Source organism: Cynara cardunculus, unplaced genomic scaffold, assembly GCF_001531365.2.
Source record: "Cynara cardunculus var. scolymus isolate 2C unplaced genomic scaffold, CcrdV1 Un_Scaffold_917, whole genome shotgun sequence".
In the NCBI taxonomy this organism is placed as follows: domain Eukaryota; kingdom Viridiplantae; phylum Streptophyta; class Magnoliopsida; order Asterales; family Asteraceae; genus Cynara; species Cynara cardunculus.
The window spans coordinates 130,395-148,521 of NW_020200647.1; the positions used below are offsets into that span (position 1 = coordinate 130,395).

At 36.4% G+C, this 18,127-nt stretch overlaps 1 protein-coding gene across 1 annotated transcript; it reads right to left on the reverse strand.

Moving 5' to 3' along the window:
* Positions 1–15,174: 15,174 nt before the first annotated feature.
* On the reverse strand, positions 15,175–15,600 carry LOC112502090. Its single transcript, XM_025105915.1, has one exon. It carries the CDS (start codon positions 15,598–15,600, stop codon positions 15,175–15,177), a length of 426 nt encoding a protein of 141 aa, XP_024961683.1.
* Between the last annotated feature and the right edge of the window lie 2,527 nt (positions 15,601–18,127).

The following is an 18,127-nucleotide window of genomic DNA, read 5'->3' on the forward strand; positions in this document are numbered from 1 at the left end:
CATTATGGACATGATGAATAGGGTGTGTCGTCCCTATCTTGATAAATTTGTGATTGTTTTCATTGATGATATTTTGATATTCTCGGTCGGAAGAAGAACATGCACATCATTTGAGATTACTTCTGGAATTGTTGAAGCAAGAGAAACTGTATGCCAAGATGTCAAAATGTGAATTTTGGCTGCGAGAATTTAGTTTTTGGGGCATGTTATCTCAAAAGAAGGAATTAAAGTAGATCCACTCAAGATTGAAGCTATTGAAAAATGAAAAACTCCAAATACTCCAACTGAAGTCAGAAGTTTTCTTGGATTAGCTGGGTGTTATCGTAAGTTTATACAGGATTTCTTTCGTATTGCTACTCCATTAACGAAACTAACCAAGAAGAATGTGAAATATGAGTGGGATGAAGCATAAGCTCAGGCTTTTCAGATATTGAAGGATAAGTTATGCAATGCACCAATTCTATCTTTACCAGATGGAATGGAAGATTTTGTAGTTTATAGTGATGCATCAATGATAGGTCTGGGTTGTGTACTAATGCAACATGGAAAGGTAATAGCTTATGCTTCTAGACAGTTAAAAGATCATGAAAGGTAGTATCCTACTCACGATATGGAGTTGGCGGCAGTAGTGTTTGCTTTGAAGATATGGAGACATTACTTATATGGAACGAAATGTCAAATCTTCACAGATCATAAGATCTTGCAACATCTGTTCCATCAGAAAGACCTGAATATGCGTCAAAGAAGATGGTTGGAATTGGTAAGTGATTATGATTATGAAATTTTCTATCATCCAGGAAAAGCAAACGTAGTGGCCGATGCGTTAAGTCGACAAGAGAAAAGTGGAACTATCAAAGCTATAGCTTTACGAGTTGAGTTATTACCCAATATTCAAGAAACGTTACGAGAATTTTAACATGAGGCAATGAAGGAGGATAAGATCAAACAGGAAAGATTGGGTGGATTAATATCTAATTTGGTGGAAGATGACAAAGAATTCTAGAAATTCCAGAACATAATTTGGGTACCATGCTATGGTAATCTCAGAAAACGTATTTTGGGTGAGGCTCATAAGTCATGTTTTGCAATACATCCAGGTACAAATAAAATGTATCGGGATTTAAAGCAACACTATTGGTGGCCAAGTATGAAGAAAGATATTGCTGAACATGTTGAGCAATGCTTGACATGTCTTCAGGTAAAGATTGAACATCAACACCCTTATGGTAAGTTGCAATCTTTAGAAGTTCCAATGTGCAAGTGGGATCATATTACTATGGATATCATAACCAAATTACCGTGAACATCAAAAGGTTATGATGCTATATGGGTAATAGTAGATCGGTTGTCTAAATTTGCTCACTTCTTACCTATGAAAGAGTCATATTCAATGGAGAGATTGGCAAAACTATACATTGATGAGGTAGTGACACGACATGGTGTTCCTCTGTCAATTGTTTTTGATAGGGATAGTCGGTTCACATCCATGTTTTGGAAGAGTTTCCAAAGAGAAATGGGTTCTCAGATTAAGTTAAGTACAACTTATCACCCTCGGACTGATGAACAAAGTGAACGAACTATCCAAACTTTAGAAGATATGCTTAGAGCATGTGTAATTAATTTCGGAGGATCATGGGATAGACATTTGGCTCTGGTGGAATTTGCGTACAACAATAGTTACCATTCGAGTATTCAGGCAGCACCTTTCGAGGTTCTGTATGGACGCAAATGTCGAACTCCTTTGTGTTGGAATGAAATAGGTGAAAAACAGTTGGCTGGACYYGAGTTAGTTCAACAAACTGCAGATAAAATTGGAGTAATACGGGAAAGGATGAAAGCAGCAGAAGATAGACAAAGAAGTTAAGCAGATAAACGTCGGAAGCCAATTCAATTCCAAGAAGGTGATAGAGTGATGTTAAAAGTATCACCTTGGAAAGGAATGATACGTTTTGGAAAAAAGAGAAAAATTAAGTCCAAGATATGTTGGACCATTCCCTATTATTGGAAGGATTGGGGAAGTGGCTTACAAATTAGAACTTCCATTGGAATTAAGTGAGATTCATGACACGTTTCATGTGTCGAATTTGAGGAAATGTCTAATAAGTCCAGATGTGGCAATATCATTACCTGAAATTAAGGTAGATGAAAAATTATGCTATGAAGAAACCCCTGAACAAATTACTGACTTCAAAGTAAAGTAGTTGCGAAACAAAGAGATCGGGTTAGTAAAGGTTTAGTGACGTTATTATAAGGGACCATACGCCACTTGGGAATCAGAATCAGATATGCGGATGAAGTATCCTTACCTTTTTGTTTAAATGGAATTCCGGGACGAAATTCTTTTAAGGAGGGAATATTGTAATATTCGGGTTTCAAGTTTTGATTCATACGAATTGGCAGAAAAGGAGAGAATTTAGAATCAGGATTCTTTGTTTAAGGTGAGTGTATATTGCTTTAAAGTATTGGTTATTACATCTTTTATTGTTAGAATCTACTATTTATGAACTGTATTTCATAAATATTTAGTTAATTGTTAAACCGGACAATGAGTGTCCGAAGTTTTTCTTAAACCGGTCAAGAGGTGACCGGATCTCATCTAAATCGGTCAAAGGTTGGGCGATGTATTGTCCGGATTGTTTTAAATCGGTCAAAGGTTGGGCGATGTATTGGCCGGATTGTTTTAAATCGGTCAAAGGTTGGGCGATGTATTGTCCGGATTGTTTTAAATCGGTCAAAGGTTGGGCGATGTATTGTCCGGATTGTTTTAAATCGGTTAAAGGTTGGGCGATGTATTGTCCGGATTGTTTTAAATCCGTTAAGATGTGAGCGGGGTATTGCCGGACTTGTTATCCGAACAAAGATATTGACTTAATTCTAAGTGTTAACCGTACAACGCTTATACCAGGTGTTGTCCGGATTGCTGACCGGAGATGATATAACCCTCTTGATATTCCAAGTGTTTGTCCCGATTTCTTATCTGGACAAGGTTGACCGGACTTCAAATCCAGTTAATGTGTTAAACTTTTGAGATGTAATGGCGGTGTAACCGCGAGTGAGATGTAATGGCGGTGTAACCGCAAGAGAGATGTAATGGCGGTGTAACCGCGAGAGAGATGTAATCGAGAGGTAATGGCGGTGTAACCGGGAGAGAGATGTAATCTAGATGTAATGGCGGTGTAACCGCGAGAGAGATGTAATGGCGGTGTAACCGCGAGAGAGATGAAATGGCGGTGTAACCGCGAGAGAGATAAATAAGTATATGTATCTGATCAGGTTTGATTTTGAACTGATTGTTCAGAAAGTGTGATATTTGCTTGAGATTTATGCACTCACTAGACCTTTTGGGTCTAACGCTCAGWTGTTGGACTAACCGGTTTTGCAGGTCATCATACCTCGCAGGATAAAGGAAAGGGAAAAGTTTAGAATGAATGACAATTAGTTATTCATAAAGGTATTATAAGAAACTTTTTGTTAATCTGTATTTTGTTAACGATGTTACATTTTGCGTTATGAGTATGATGATGTGGATTATCTGTACATAGAATATGTGGGTTGTTACATGAAGCTCAGATTTCGTTGGTGGTATACTGTATGTACCGAACCAACGTTCTTTAAAATGTACATCCTTAAATAAAGTAGAAAGCACAGAATACATGATATGATAGGGTTTAAACGAAGTAAAAGACTTAAGTAATTCATTCACTCTACACGGAGAACAATTATTTTTACTATTTCTAATATCAAACAATTCATCAACTGAATATCTTATTACAGAATTATTCAATATCGAATCATTTAATACAGATTTAGTAAAATTAGTCTTCTTCTGTTAAGTTGATGTTTTGTCTTCTTCTTTTATTCTCCAAATAGTCTTAAACCTCAACGCCTTATCTGAAATAGGAAAAAGAAAATTATCAGATTTAATTGAATGTCGAACTTTTTGTTTATTTTTCTTTGTAAGCTTTTTCTGTTTCCTCGAATTCTTTTTATAGTAAACATCATCGGAAACAGGTTTTTGATTAAAATTGTTTTAAAATTTGAAGCTAAATCGGAATCCTCAGTCATATTATTTTTAACTATAAGTTCTTCATGACTGGGTAAATTGTTTGAAAAATAAAAATGGTCAATTTTATTGTCTAAACAAACATCTGAATTTAAGATATTTGAAAATTTAATTTCTTCACTAAAATTATTATTTTCTTCTGAATCGGAGGYTTCACTCAAAGATTTTTCGCACGAAAAGTACTAAGACTCAACATGTTCCGTTTTTATTTTAGAATTTTGTAAATCTTCAATTTTATTTAAAAATTCTTGTTTCTATTTATTAAATGAAAGTCTTTCTTCAGTTAAAATCTTTTCCAACTGAACCACTTGTTTTTCTAAAATTAGATTAGGAGTGTAAAGTTTTGGTCCAGCTGGTTTTGATTCAAGTTCTGCCTTTGAATAGCTGTGAAAATAATCTGTTGAAAGTGCAGAGTCTTGATTATTATAACTTTCATTGAGATTTGTATAATCAAACGGAACTTGCATTTTATCTTTTCTTTGACGTTTGTAATCTTCTCGTTGTTCCACCTCATCATAAGATTTTGTAAATTTTACCGAAAACTCGGGACCGCAATCAATATATTCAAATTTATATAAGGTTGTGGCATAATATAAAGCTTTTCCTAAAAAGTTCAGATTTTCATACCCCAACCCTTCCCGAGGGTTAAAGAATCTCGCTTCAGATGGGTTGTTTAGGAAAATGGTTTGATCAGTTTGTCCTCGTTTATATAAAACTTCCTCTTTAGACTTCAATTTTTCATTTAATTGAATTATTTGAAGTTCAAGCTTACTTATTTTAACTATTTGTTCTTCATTAACTAATTCTAATGATTTATAATTTTCCCTTAAATCAGATAAATTCGGCTTTTAAGATATTGAATTTTTCATCAAATAATTTGGACTCAGATAACAAACATTTAGCCCAATCCAAGTTTCCAACATTTTCATCAAACAGTTTGATGTATTTTTCTTTTCACGTTTTAACTCTTTTTCTATATTGTTTGAACGCATTTTTTCGGATTTTAATTCTTGCTTGAAAGATTGGAGTTTGAGCATCATCTTATGCATCTGTTTAATGCATGATTGCTCCAATACCTCTTCATTCATTTAATCATTTTGTTCTTCTTCATCTGAAGAACAGTTATCTGTTTTAGCCATCAAGCACATGTGCGCAACAACTTCAGTTTCTTCTTCTTCATCAGTCAGATTCAACCAGTGTTCATCCTCTGCCATGAGTGCTTTCCTGGCATCTCTTTGTTTAGAGAGAAGAAATTTATTCTTGTAGTAGTCGGTATTTCGATTTACCGGCTTCCTACAATTCACATCAAAGTGGCCTAGCTTGCCACAGTTATAACATTTAGTGTTCTCATCAGCTACGCCTTTGCTAAACTTCTTCTTCTCTTCCGGTTTTTTCTCGTACTTCTTCTCGAACCTCTTTTCTTCATATTTCTTCTTCTCGCCAAATTTGTCTTTTTATTCATATTTTGAACCCGACGAGAATCTTTGGCTGTTCGAGTGTGGCCGTTTTGGGAATTTCTTCTTGAATGCTTAGTCAGCATCGCCATGGCATGTCTAATTTCTGACATTTCAGAGTCTGAATCTGAGCTGTTACTATCTTCTACTTCAGATTCATTTGATTGGCTAACTTCCTTCACTTGCTTTCCAGATCTGCTTTTTACTTTCTCTCAGATACGAAAGCCAAAGGATCAGCAACTTCCTTCTTTTTCTTCTTCTTTGAATTTCGAATCTCCAAAACGTCTTCCTCATTCTGTTTCAGAGTTTCATAGGTTTCATGAACATCAATATCTGATAATGATTTATTGAATCTGACATGATTAGCAAATGGTTTCCACTTTTGTTGAAGATTGTTGAGGAATTTAACATTTATCTCTATTATAGTTTTAGAGATTCCGTTCTTTATCAGATCATTAAGCAGTCTGGTAAGCCTATCATAGACATCATCAAGGCTCTCACCATCTTTAGCCTTGAATTCTTCATTTGCTGATATATAGTTAGTAATCTTCAACTGAGTTCCCACTTTAGAACTCATCATCATATTTTCAATTTGAACCCACATGTTGTGACCAGATGATTTATGACTGTCAATGCTGGTGTATATGTCATTGGTCAGTGCTTACATCATGTAGGACTTGCAAAGCACATCAGCATGGGCTCTTTCTCTTTCTTGAGCTGAATATCTGTATTTTTCTTTGATAACAGTCTGAGCAGGTATTCGTTGTTCTGGAATAGCAGGTATCTCTCGGTAGGTACACAACAGGACCTTCCATCAAGGATTCCATAATCAAATCTCCTTCCTTCATTCTCTCTAGGAAATTCAGAAATCTATCTCTCCATTGATCATAATTTCCACGAAACAGCACTGGTGGCTTGGTGTCAGTACCAATAGCCATTGCTTTCCTTGAACTCATTTTATCAGTTCGTATGATATAGGATTAACTGCAGTTCAAAGTTTGTATTAAAGAATAAGTATACAAAAATATATCTGATAAATCTCAAACAAGAATATGCACGCATTCAACATTTAGAAAAATTAACCACACAAGCTTATCCGGATTAGGAATCCAGACAATGTAGACAAACTTTTCAACAAACTAAGTTATCCGGATTAGAAGTCTGGACAACAAAGAATATTAAATCGCACAATCAACAAATTCAACAAAGTCAAGATACAAACAAACAAATCCGCTTAAAAATCAAAATCGCCTAAAAGTCAAAGATTTAAATCGATCACAAGTAGAAGTCAAATCTGTTCACAAAATTGCCCAAAGAGTCAAAGTCAAAATACGATCATTCAACAGTCAAAGTAAAAATACAATGATGCAACACATTCAACAATGACTAAATCGCACAACCTTAATTCTTAAATCGTTTACCAATTCGCTTAGGCTATTACCGGATATCAATTAACTCACACAAAACACTAAATCAAGATAAATCGCACAAAAATATAAACTACTTACCAAGCGATTTACTTAATCGCTCAATCAATAGTACAAAGTACAAACCTTGTCAAGCGAATTTCCTTAATCGCTCAATAATCCGCACAAACAACAATCGATTTACCTCTTAACCCGTTCACGAGTTACCCGGTTTAGCCTAATCCGATCAAACTAAATCGCACAAAAATATTACAAGTCTAAATCGAATAAGCTGTAAGCGATAAACACATAAATCGACCAAGAGTTAATCGAATTAAAATTCAACCAAAAACATAATTTTGGATCAAAACATTAAAAATTATGGATTTCAAAACATTCAATAGTATTCGAAAAACTCAAAAATCAATCCGATCTGATTCAAAACTCGTTTAGAATAAAAAACAATGTGAATCAAAATTGTTTTATATCCAATTGCGAATCTAGCGATGCAAAGTATGTCGATTAACAATCAAAATTCAATCAAAATAACCTAAAAACATATTCTGGACGAAGTAGACTATGAACAGATGAAGAACATCATAAATCCAGATCGATTAATCCACAAAAAATCGTGTAAATCCATGCAAATTTGTTTAATCCTCTAATCAAACTGCTGCAGTCTGCTCTGATACCAATTGAAATGTCCAAAATCTCATACAAACATGACAATGATATTCAAGAACAAGATGAATAAGATGAAGAGGGAGTAGATCACCAAAATGTCTCTTGATTGAGAGAGATTTTACAATTGCTAAACTCAGATTACAGAATGATTAATGAAATTGCTAATGACAATTACAAAGGAAACTCCTATTTATACTAAGGAAATAATAAACCTACACTATTACAAAACATGTAAAATATGGAGAACTTGAATACAACAATAACGCGCATACTCGAACCCAACATTTAGTTTGTTCAGACCATAATGGTCATCATGGGCTTATTTCTCCTATTTGAGTCTAATTGAGCCATAACGGGCCTATTTAGTATAATCGAGTCATTTGGGTAAAAATGACAACAAATCCAACATAATTAATCTGATTAGACCCTAGTAAGGTTAATAGGCCAATTTATCCATAAGGGTTCTAATTGGCTCAAAATGATACGAATTGGGTCGTATTTTGTTTGATCAGAACTTAATGGTATAATATACTAAATTCTTGATAATTAGTCGAATTTTACATTGATTGGAGTGATTGAGGCTCCATTTGGTGTTGGTGGATATAATTTTCCTATTTCTCCTTAAGAAGTCCAATTGGGTCAATACGACTCAAACTAGGTCATAATTAGTCTTTTTAGACCCTAATTGGTATAATAGTCCCAATTCTCCATAAAGAGTCAAATTGGATCAAAATGGCTATGAATGGGCCATATTTAATTTGTTCAAACCTTAATGGTTATCTTGGGCTTATTTCTTCTACTTGAGTCTAATTGAGCCATAACGGGCCTATTTAGTATAATCGAGTCATTTGGGTCAAAATGACAACAAATGGATCATAATTAATTTGATTAGACCCTAGTATGGTTAATAGCCCAATTTATCCATAAGGGTTCTAATTGGCTCAGATGACACGAATTGGATCGTATTTAGTTTGATCAGAATTGAATGGTATAATTTGCTAAATTCATGATAATTAGTCTAATTTGACATTGATTGGAGTGATTGAGGGTCCATTTAGTGTTGGTGGATAAAATTGGCCTATTTCTCCTTAAGAAATCCAATTGGGTCAACACGACTCAAACTAGGTCATAATTAGTCTTTTTAGACCCTAATGGGTTTAATAGTCCCAATTCTCCATAAGGAGGCTAATTGGGTCAAAATGACAYTGAATGGGCCATATTTAGTTTGTTTAGACCTTAATGGTTATCATGGGCTTATTTCTCCTATTTGAGTCCAATTGAGCCATAACGGGCCTATTTAGTATAATCGAGTCATTTGTGTCAAAATGACAACAAATGGATCATAATTAATCTGATTAGACCTTAGTAAGGTTAATAGGCCAATTTATCCATAAGGGTTCTAATTGGCTCAAAATGACACGAATTGGGTCGTATTTAGTTTGATCAGACCTTAATGGTATAAAATGCTACATTCGTGATAATTAGTCTAATTTGACATTGATTGGAGTGATTGATGGTCCATTTGGTGTTGGTGGATATAATCGGCCTATTTCTCCTTAAGAAGTCCAATTGGGTCAACACGACTCAAACTAGGTCACAATTAGTCTTTTTAGACCCTAATGGGTTTAATGGTCCCAATTCTCCATAAAGAGTCTAATTGGATCAAAATGACATTGAATGGGCCATATTTAGTTTGTTTAGACCTTAATGGTTATCATGGGCTTATTTCTTCTATTTGAGTCTAATTGAGCTGCTAGTCCCGAAGGGGATGACAATAAACAGAAAGTAATTGTAGAAGGGGGGTTGAATACAATTACACAAATTTTTTTGAACTTTTTAATTCTTATTGATTTATATCAAGAATTAATACACACACAAATACACAAGATTGTTGCGGAAGATAGGAAAGGAAAACCTAACCTAAACAATCTTACAAGAAGAAGAACTTTCAAGAACAACATAGAGAGTTCTTGAAAGGAAATGAAAATCACTGAGAATTTCTTCGCACACAGGAGAGCAAGGGAGTAGAAAAGAATAGTCGATTGCTTTGAGAATTCACTAAGTAATCTTGCAAAAGCAAGTGGTGTGCATGGGAGATGCACACTGCCTTTTTATACTACCTTCAGCATTTAATGCATGGGGACACTTGTCACTTGAGGATAAGAATGCAGGGGTTGACTTGACCAATGTTGACATCTCATTTTCATCGTACACAACGTGCATACAACACTATTCATGCAGAGACAAAGTTTGCAGAGATATGGTCAGTCTGTAGAAAGATCTCCTTTCAAGTGAAGCTGTGGGGATAAAGTGAAGCTCAACATCACCTTTCATCACATGATCTCTGATAAAGTGATACCGAATATCAATATGCTTCGTACAAGAGTGAAGAACTGGATTGTTGGCAATAGCAATGGCACTTGAATTGTCACAAAAAATAGGAATTTCTGTGAACAACTGATCGTAATCAGCTAACTGATTTTTCATTCATAATACTTGTGCACAATAGCTACCTGCAGCAACATACTCAGCTTTAGCTATTGAGGTGGACACGGAGTGTTGCTTCTTGCTAGTCCAACTGACTAACTTTCCACCCAACAACTGACAACTACCAGTTGTATTCTTTCTGTCAACTTTACAACCTGCATAATCAGAATCTGAAAAACCTATTAGATCAAAACCGGAATCATTGGGATACCAAAGACCCAGATTGGGAGTACCTTTAAGTTACCTGAAAATGCGCTTAACAGCTGCCAAGGAGATTCCTTTGGATTCGCTTGATATCTTGCACAAAGACATGTGGAGAACATAATATCTGGTCGGCTAGCAGTAAGATAAAGTAAGGAGCCGATCATTCCCCTATAACTGGTCACATTTACCGATTTGCCATCGATATCTGCATTCAGTTTCAAGGGGGTGCCATTGGAGTTTTCATGGAAGAACACTCATAAAAATCAAATTTCTTTAAAAGATCTTTAACATATTTGCTTTGATTTATAAAGATTCCTTTGTCGGATTGCTTAACTTGCAAACCCAAGAAAAATGTGAGTTCACCCATCATACTCATTTCATATTTACTTTGCATGAGTTTTGAAAACTTCCTACACATAGATTCTTTTGTGGCACCGAATATGATATCATCCACATAAATTGGTACAAGAATGACATTACCTTTATGTTTACAAAGAAAGAGGGTATTGTCAATTTTACCACGGGAGAAGCCGTTCTCCAAAAGAAAAGTAGAGAGAGTGTCATACCATGCACGAGGAGCCTGTTTGAGACCATACAAAGCTTTGTCTAATTTATAGACATATCCTGGATGTTTAGGATCCTCAAAGCCTGGAGGTTGCTTCACATAGACTTCTTCAGTAAGTTTTCCATTCAAGAAGGCACTTTTGACATCCATCTGGAAAACTTTGAAGTTCTTGAAAGCAGCATAGGCAAGGAAGATTCGGATGGCTTCCAACCTTGCTACTAGAGCAAATGTCTCATCATAATCAATGCCTTCCTCTTGCCTGTATCCTTGGGCAATGAGTCGGGCTTTGTTCCGAGTCACCATTCCGTTCTCATCCATTTTATTTCTGAAGATCCACTTTGTACCAATAATTGTTTTGTTGGTTGGTCGGGGGACCAGTCTCCAAACTTTGTTATGCTCGAACTGTAGCAGTTCTTCTTGCATGGCACTGATCCAGGTAGGATCATCAAGTGCTTCTTCAATCCTTTTAGGCTCGATGAGAGATAGAAAATTGACATACAAATAGATATTACCAGCACCACGATGTGTTTGGACACCTGCTTGCTGATCACCAATGATTGTCTCTATTGGGTGATCTCTTTTCCACTTAGTGGCAAGAGGAAGAGGAAGAGGAAGAGAGGTAGAGGCACCATCAGCATTCGTCAGAGGATTAGAATAGACAACTACTGAGGTTGCGTCACCGATGTCCCTAGTAGAAGAGATAGGAACATCAACACCAGTTGAGGGTTCAACACAGGAAAGAGGTGCCGGATCGGCTGGTTCTTGTTCAAGACTGATTGATGGGACATTCATGTTGAATGAAAGATCTTTATTCTCATCTTTCTCAACAGGTGGAACATCATTTCCATTAGAATGTGAAGGTCCACTGAGTGGAGTTGAATTCTCTGAGGAGTGAGATTCCAACAACCACTTATTGAGCTCAAGATCATCACATTGAAATGATGATGTTGCAGGCACTGATCCAGATTCATCAAATCTGACATTGACAGATTCATCAGTGCACTAACGGCACATGTTGTACACCAGGTATGCTTTAGAGAAGAGAGAGTAACCAACAAAGATTACTTCATCAAATTTAGGATCAAACTTTCCTAAGTGATCTCTGTCATTCAGAATATAGCATGCACTACCAAACACATGAAGGAAGCTGAAGTTTTGTTTTCTACCATGAAATACTTCATAAGCAGTCTTATTGTGTGTTTTCACAATTATAGACCTATTTTGAGTAAAGCAAGCTGTATTGATAGCTTCAGCCCAAAAATAGGTCGGAAGACTTGCTTCACTTAGCATTGAACGTGCAGCTTCACATAGTGTACGATTTCTCCTTTCAACAACTCCATTATGCTGTGGAGTCTGAATTGCTGAGATATTTTGAGAAATACCCTTGTCATCAAAGAAGCTTTCAAGAACACTGTTTTTGAATTCAGTGTAGTTGTCACTTCGAATTGATCTGACAAGTTGAACATTCAAGACTTCAGTCCGCTTCACAAAGTTGATAATTTATTCAGCTGCATCACTCTTGTGTTGAAGAAAAAAGACCAAAGTATATCTTGAGTACTCATCCACAATAACAAGAGTATAACGTTTTCCATCCAAACTTTGAACACTCACAGGACCACAGAGATCTATGTGGAGCATGTGCAAAGGAGCAGAAATAGAAGAGCACATCTTGGACTTGAAACTTGCCTTGGTTTGCTTGCCTTTTTCACAAGAAGCACACAGTTTCACTTTAACATATGACATCTTCGGAAGTCCAATAACCAGATCTATACTGGAAAGATTGTTGATGGTTTTGAAGTTGAGATGGGACAACCTTTTATGCCRTAGCCAATTTTGATCAGCAGTAGCCTCGGAGTAGAAATAGATGTTGGCGTCGGAAGAGCTAGAAGAGTCCATGTTGATCACATAGACATTATCTTTTCGGATACCAGTTAATACCTTCTTGCCAGAAGAGTCAAGAATAGTACACTGGTTTTCTTCAAATTTCACATTGAAGTTGAGATCACATAGTTGACTGATCCTTAACAGAATGTGCTTTAGTCAATCCACATAAGCTACTCGATTGAAGGTAACCGAGCTGTTAGAAAGAACACCATATCCTCTAGTAGTACCTCTGGCATTATCTCCAAAGGTTACAGAAGGACCAGGTTCAGACACCTAGTTGATCAACAGCGACTTGTTTTCAGTTGTGTCTCTTGAACATCCACTGTCCAAGTACCATATATGTCGGTGTCCTAAGCCCTACAAACACAGATAAATCAGTTTCGAGGTACCCATTTTAAAATGGGTCCATTGGGGTTAGGAGTATATTCTTTTTTCTATTCTCTTACTGGCCTAGAGATTCTTTTTTTGGGACAGTTCTTGGCCATGTGAAAAGTATCACCACAGTTATAACATTTTCGATAAATAAACACAGGTTTAATAGGAATTAAAGGTGTATGCATAACTGTGTTAACATGCTTTTTGGATTTTTTGAGAGAAGAAGAAGCTTTGGGAGGAGGGACAGATGATGCATAGGTTTTGGACCAAGAATCCCTTTTTCAGACTCAGGAATAGGTTTCTTAGAGAAGGTAGAAATCTTTGAAGTCTTTTTCAAGGAAACTGGTCTAGAAACAAACTCAGTAATAGAAGGTACTGAGGTACCACTCTGAGAAGCAACAGTTGACTGAGATGAGGTAGCTGAAGGCTTATGTTTCATCTTCAGTTTGGATTTTGGCTTCTTATTCTTGATAGGGCTTGTCCACATACTTTCCTTTCTCAGCCGCAATGAAACGACGATTCAAAGGATGCTTTAGATGCTCAGATGTTTTAGATTTAGAAGAACATGCATCAGAAGATTCCTTAAGAGAGAGAGAGAGTTAAACACACAGTCGACAGGAACATTCTCAGATTCAGTGTTTGAACTTTTACCTTTGACAAAAATTCCGAACTTAAGAGATTTTCCATTTTCATTGCATCTACGAGAAAGAGATCCAACAGAAACAGATAAGTGAGATGGAGAGGAGGAAGAAAGAATGTGAGAAGAAATGCACATAGAGTCATTAGGAGCACACGGATCCATATCATTATAACCTAGGCCAGTCTTTACTTCAATAGGAAGTTGATCATGTAAAATTTTATCTAGGTTCTTGGATGATCTAGCCCATTTTTGAAGAATGGCTTTTTCTTTCTCCAGCTTCTCAAAGACYTTAGWTTTTTCTTTGTTAAGAACATTGTTTATTAACTTTTGTTCTTTCAGGTCATTTTTTAACTTATCAAAGTCTTTCAATTTATTCATGCATTTATGTAACTGATTAGTTAGACTTTTGATTTCAAGGTCAGCTTTCTTCTTAGCAGATCTAGCATTGTAGAGATTAACAGATAAAAAATCATAAGCTTGAACCTTTTCAGATTCAGAGAGAGAAGAGAAGTTGTTTACCTTCTTTGGTTTGACCAGGTATTTGGCATCCTTGGAGGTAGAAGGTAGATCAACAGCAGCAGAGGAGGAGTCCTTGACAGAGTCTTCTATTTCCTGGATGTTGGCCATAAGACACAGATGTGCCATCTCCTCATCACTGGAGGAAGAGGTTGGCTCATCAATCCAGTCATGAGTCTCAGCAATGAGACCCTTACCTTTTCTCTGAAGGCTCAGGTTCTTTGCCTTTTCTCTCTTATACTTTGCCTTGTACTTATCATGAGAGGATCGACTAGAGAGATGAGAAGGATGACACTTAGAGATCCTTTTGCTTTTGCACTCAGCAGGAAAGTGACATTCTTGCCACAGTTGAAGCACTCCTCATTTTACAGTTCAAGAGGAACTGACTTAGATTGATCTAAGGTTCTTCGGTCGGTAACGTTAGATCTGGGAGAGAAGGTAGAAGAGCCCTTTTTGGCATACCTTTTGAAGTTGGTAGCCTTCATGGCCATGTTGTCTGCCAAGTCATTAACTGAGGGCTCATCATCAGCATCATTAGCATGGCTTTCAGCAAGTTCTTCTTTTCTGACAGCATCTTCTTCAGTGTCAGATAGATAAGTGACACGAAGTTTACTGACTGGCTTCCTCGTATCGTTGGAGAGAAGGGAAATAGGAGAAGAAGTTCTGGGATCCTTCAATAATGCCTTTTTGAGAAGCTTGGTTTGCTCATAATTATGGAGTGTTCCATAAAGAGCGGTAAGAGGCATATTTTCAAGATCTTTACTTGTCTTCATACAAGTGCAGATGTTTTCCCAGAAGTCAGGTAAACAGTCCATGAACTTGCATAGGACTTCTTCGTTTTCATAGACTCTGCCATGAAACTTCAGATTATTGAGAAGGCTGTTAAACTTGTTGTACTACTCAGTGAGAGATTCACCTTTCCCGTGCACAAAGAGCTCATATTGCCTAACAAGGCCAATCTTCTTGCTTTTCTTTACTTCAATGGTTCCTTCATACAGAACACATAAAGTGTTCCACTTGTCCTTGGCAGTAGAGAGGTTTACCAGGGAATGGAAGACATCATCAGGAAGAGAGAGGGCAATGATAGCCCTTACCTTGGTATCTAAGGAAACTTTTCTTTTATCGTCTTCATTGTACTGATAAGGATCTTTGATGATGAACCTTCTAGTAGAGTCAGATTTCTCTTCATCATCATTAGAATCATTTGAAGAGTTACCATCGTCTTTGCTCTTTCCATGACGAAGCCATACTTTAGGAACAATGGGTCCATCCTTGAGGATTGAGAGATATTGACTATCAACACCCTCAAGGTATAGTGTCATGCGACTTTTCCACATATAGAAATTGTTCTTGTTAAACTTGGGAGGCTTGGCAATAGTGCATTGTCTTGGTAAGAAGAAGGAGTAGAGTTGGAAGAAGAATAGGCCATTGCAGATCTAGCTTATGAGATTAAGCTAACAGCTCTAGTACCACTTGTTAGTCCTGAAGGGGATGGCAATAAACAGAAAGTAATTGTAGAAAGGTGTTGAATACAATTACACATAATTTTTTCAACTTTTTAATTCTTATTGATTTATAACTATAATTAATACACACAGAAATATACAAGATTGTTGCGGAAGATAGGAAAGGAAAACCTAACCTAAACAATCTTACAAGAAGAAGAACTTTCAAGAACAACACAGAGAGTTCATGAAAGGAAATGAAGAACACTGAGCATTTCTTCGCACACAGGAGAGCAAGGGAGTAGAAGGGAATAGTCGATTGCTTTGAGAATTCACTAAGTAATCTTGCAAAAGCCAGTGGTGTGCATGGGAGATGCACACTGCCTTTTTATACTACCTTCAGCATCTAATGCATGGGGATACTTGTCACTTGAGGATAAGATGGCAGGGGTTGACTTGACCAATGTTGACATCTCATTTTCATCGTACACAACGTGCATACAGAGACAAAGTTTGCAGAGATATGGTCAGTCTGTAGGAAGATCTCCTTTGGATGGATATGTAGCTTCAAGCAGCTACTCACAAATCTTCGGTCCATGATCTTCAATCTTGAGTCCATGAAGATTTTCAATCTTCAGTCCAGGATCTTCAATCTTGAGTCCATGAAGATTTTCAATCTTCGGTCTATGANCATGAAGATTTTCAATCTTCGGTCTATGAAGATCTTCCTTCATTCGGCTTGTAGCATCAAAATATTTTCAATATTAATTTCAGCTACTTTGGAGTCCTGGTGTATATATTACACAATTGATCCACAAAACCCATCGGTGACCTTCTGTCTTCACATCGGCTAGTCTTCGATTTTGCCACTGGCTTAAGTATGTACCAAGACACCAATATACAAAGAACCAATAACTACTAAGTGTTGCTAATGTACAGGAACAGATCAATGGGTCATCACCAAATCAATAGGTGACCCAACATGAGCCGTAATGGGTCTTTTTAGTATAATCGAGTCATTTGGGTCAAAATGACTACAAATGGATCATAATTAATCTGATTAGACCCAAGTAAGGTTAATGACTTAAAGAAGTCCAATTGGGTCAACACGACTCAAACTAGGTCATAATTAGTCTTTTTAGACCCTAATGGGTTTAATAGTCCCAATTCTCCATAAATGTCTAATTGGGTCAATATGACATTGAATGGGCCATATTTAGTTTGTTCAGAATTTAATGGTTATCATGGGCTTATTTCTCCTATTTGAGTCTAATTGAGCCATAATGGGTCTATTTACTATAATCGAGTCATTTAGGTCAAAATGACAACAAATGGATCATAATTGATCTAATTAGACCCTAGTAAGGTTAATAGGCCAATTTATCCATAAGGGTTCCAATTGCCTCAAAATGACTCGAATTGCGTCGTATTTAGCTTGATCAGACCTTAATGCTATGATATGCTAAATTCGTAATAATTAGTCTAATTTTATATTGATTAGAGTGATTGATGGTCCAATTGGTGGTGGTGGATATAATCGGCCTATTTCTCCTTAAGAACTCCAACTAGGTCAACACGACTCAAACTAGGTCACAATTAGTCTTTTTAGACCCTAATGGGTCTAATGGTCCTAATTCTCCATAAAGAGTCTAATTGGATCAAAATGACACTGAATAGGCCATATTTAGTTTGTTCAGACCTTAATGATTATCATGGGCTTATTTCTCCTATTTGAGTCTAACTGAGCCATAACGGGCCTATTTAGTATAATCGAGTCATTTGGGTCAAAATGACCATAAATAGATCATAATTAATTTGATTAGACCCTAGTAAGGTTAATAGGCCAATTTATCCATAAGGGTTCTAATTTGCTGGAAATGACACGAATTGGGTCGTATTTAGTTTGATCAGACCTTAATGGTATAATGTGCTAAATTAATGATAATTAGTCTAATTTGACATTGATTGGAGTGATTGAGGGTCCATTTGGTTTTGGTGGATATAATTGGCCTATTTCTTCTTAAGAAGTCCAATTGGGTCCACATGACTCAAATTATGTCACAATTAGTCTTTTTAAACATTAATGGGTTTAATGGTCGCAATTCTCCAAAAATAGTCTAATTGGGTCAAAATGACTACAAATGGATCATAATTAATCTGATTACACCATAGTAAGGTTAATGACTTAAAGAAGTCCAATTGAGTCAACACGACTCAAACTAGGTCATAATTAGTCTTTTTAGACCCTAATGGGTTTAATATTCCCAATTCTTCATAAGGAGTCTAATTGGGTCAATATGACATTGAATGGGCCGTATTTAGTTTGTTCAGAATTTAATGGTTATCATTGCTTATTTCTCCTATTTGTGTCTAATTGAGCCATAATGGGCCTATTTACTATAAT

What these genes read in the sequence shown, in the direction of transcription:
- LOC112502090 (XM_025105915.1), bottom strand. Translation starts at nt 15,600, where the DNA reads ATGACACTATACCTTGAGGGTGTTGATAGTCAATATCTCTCAATCCTC.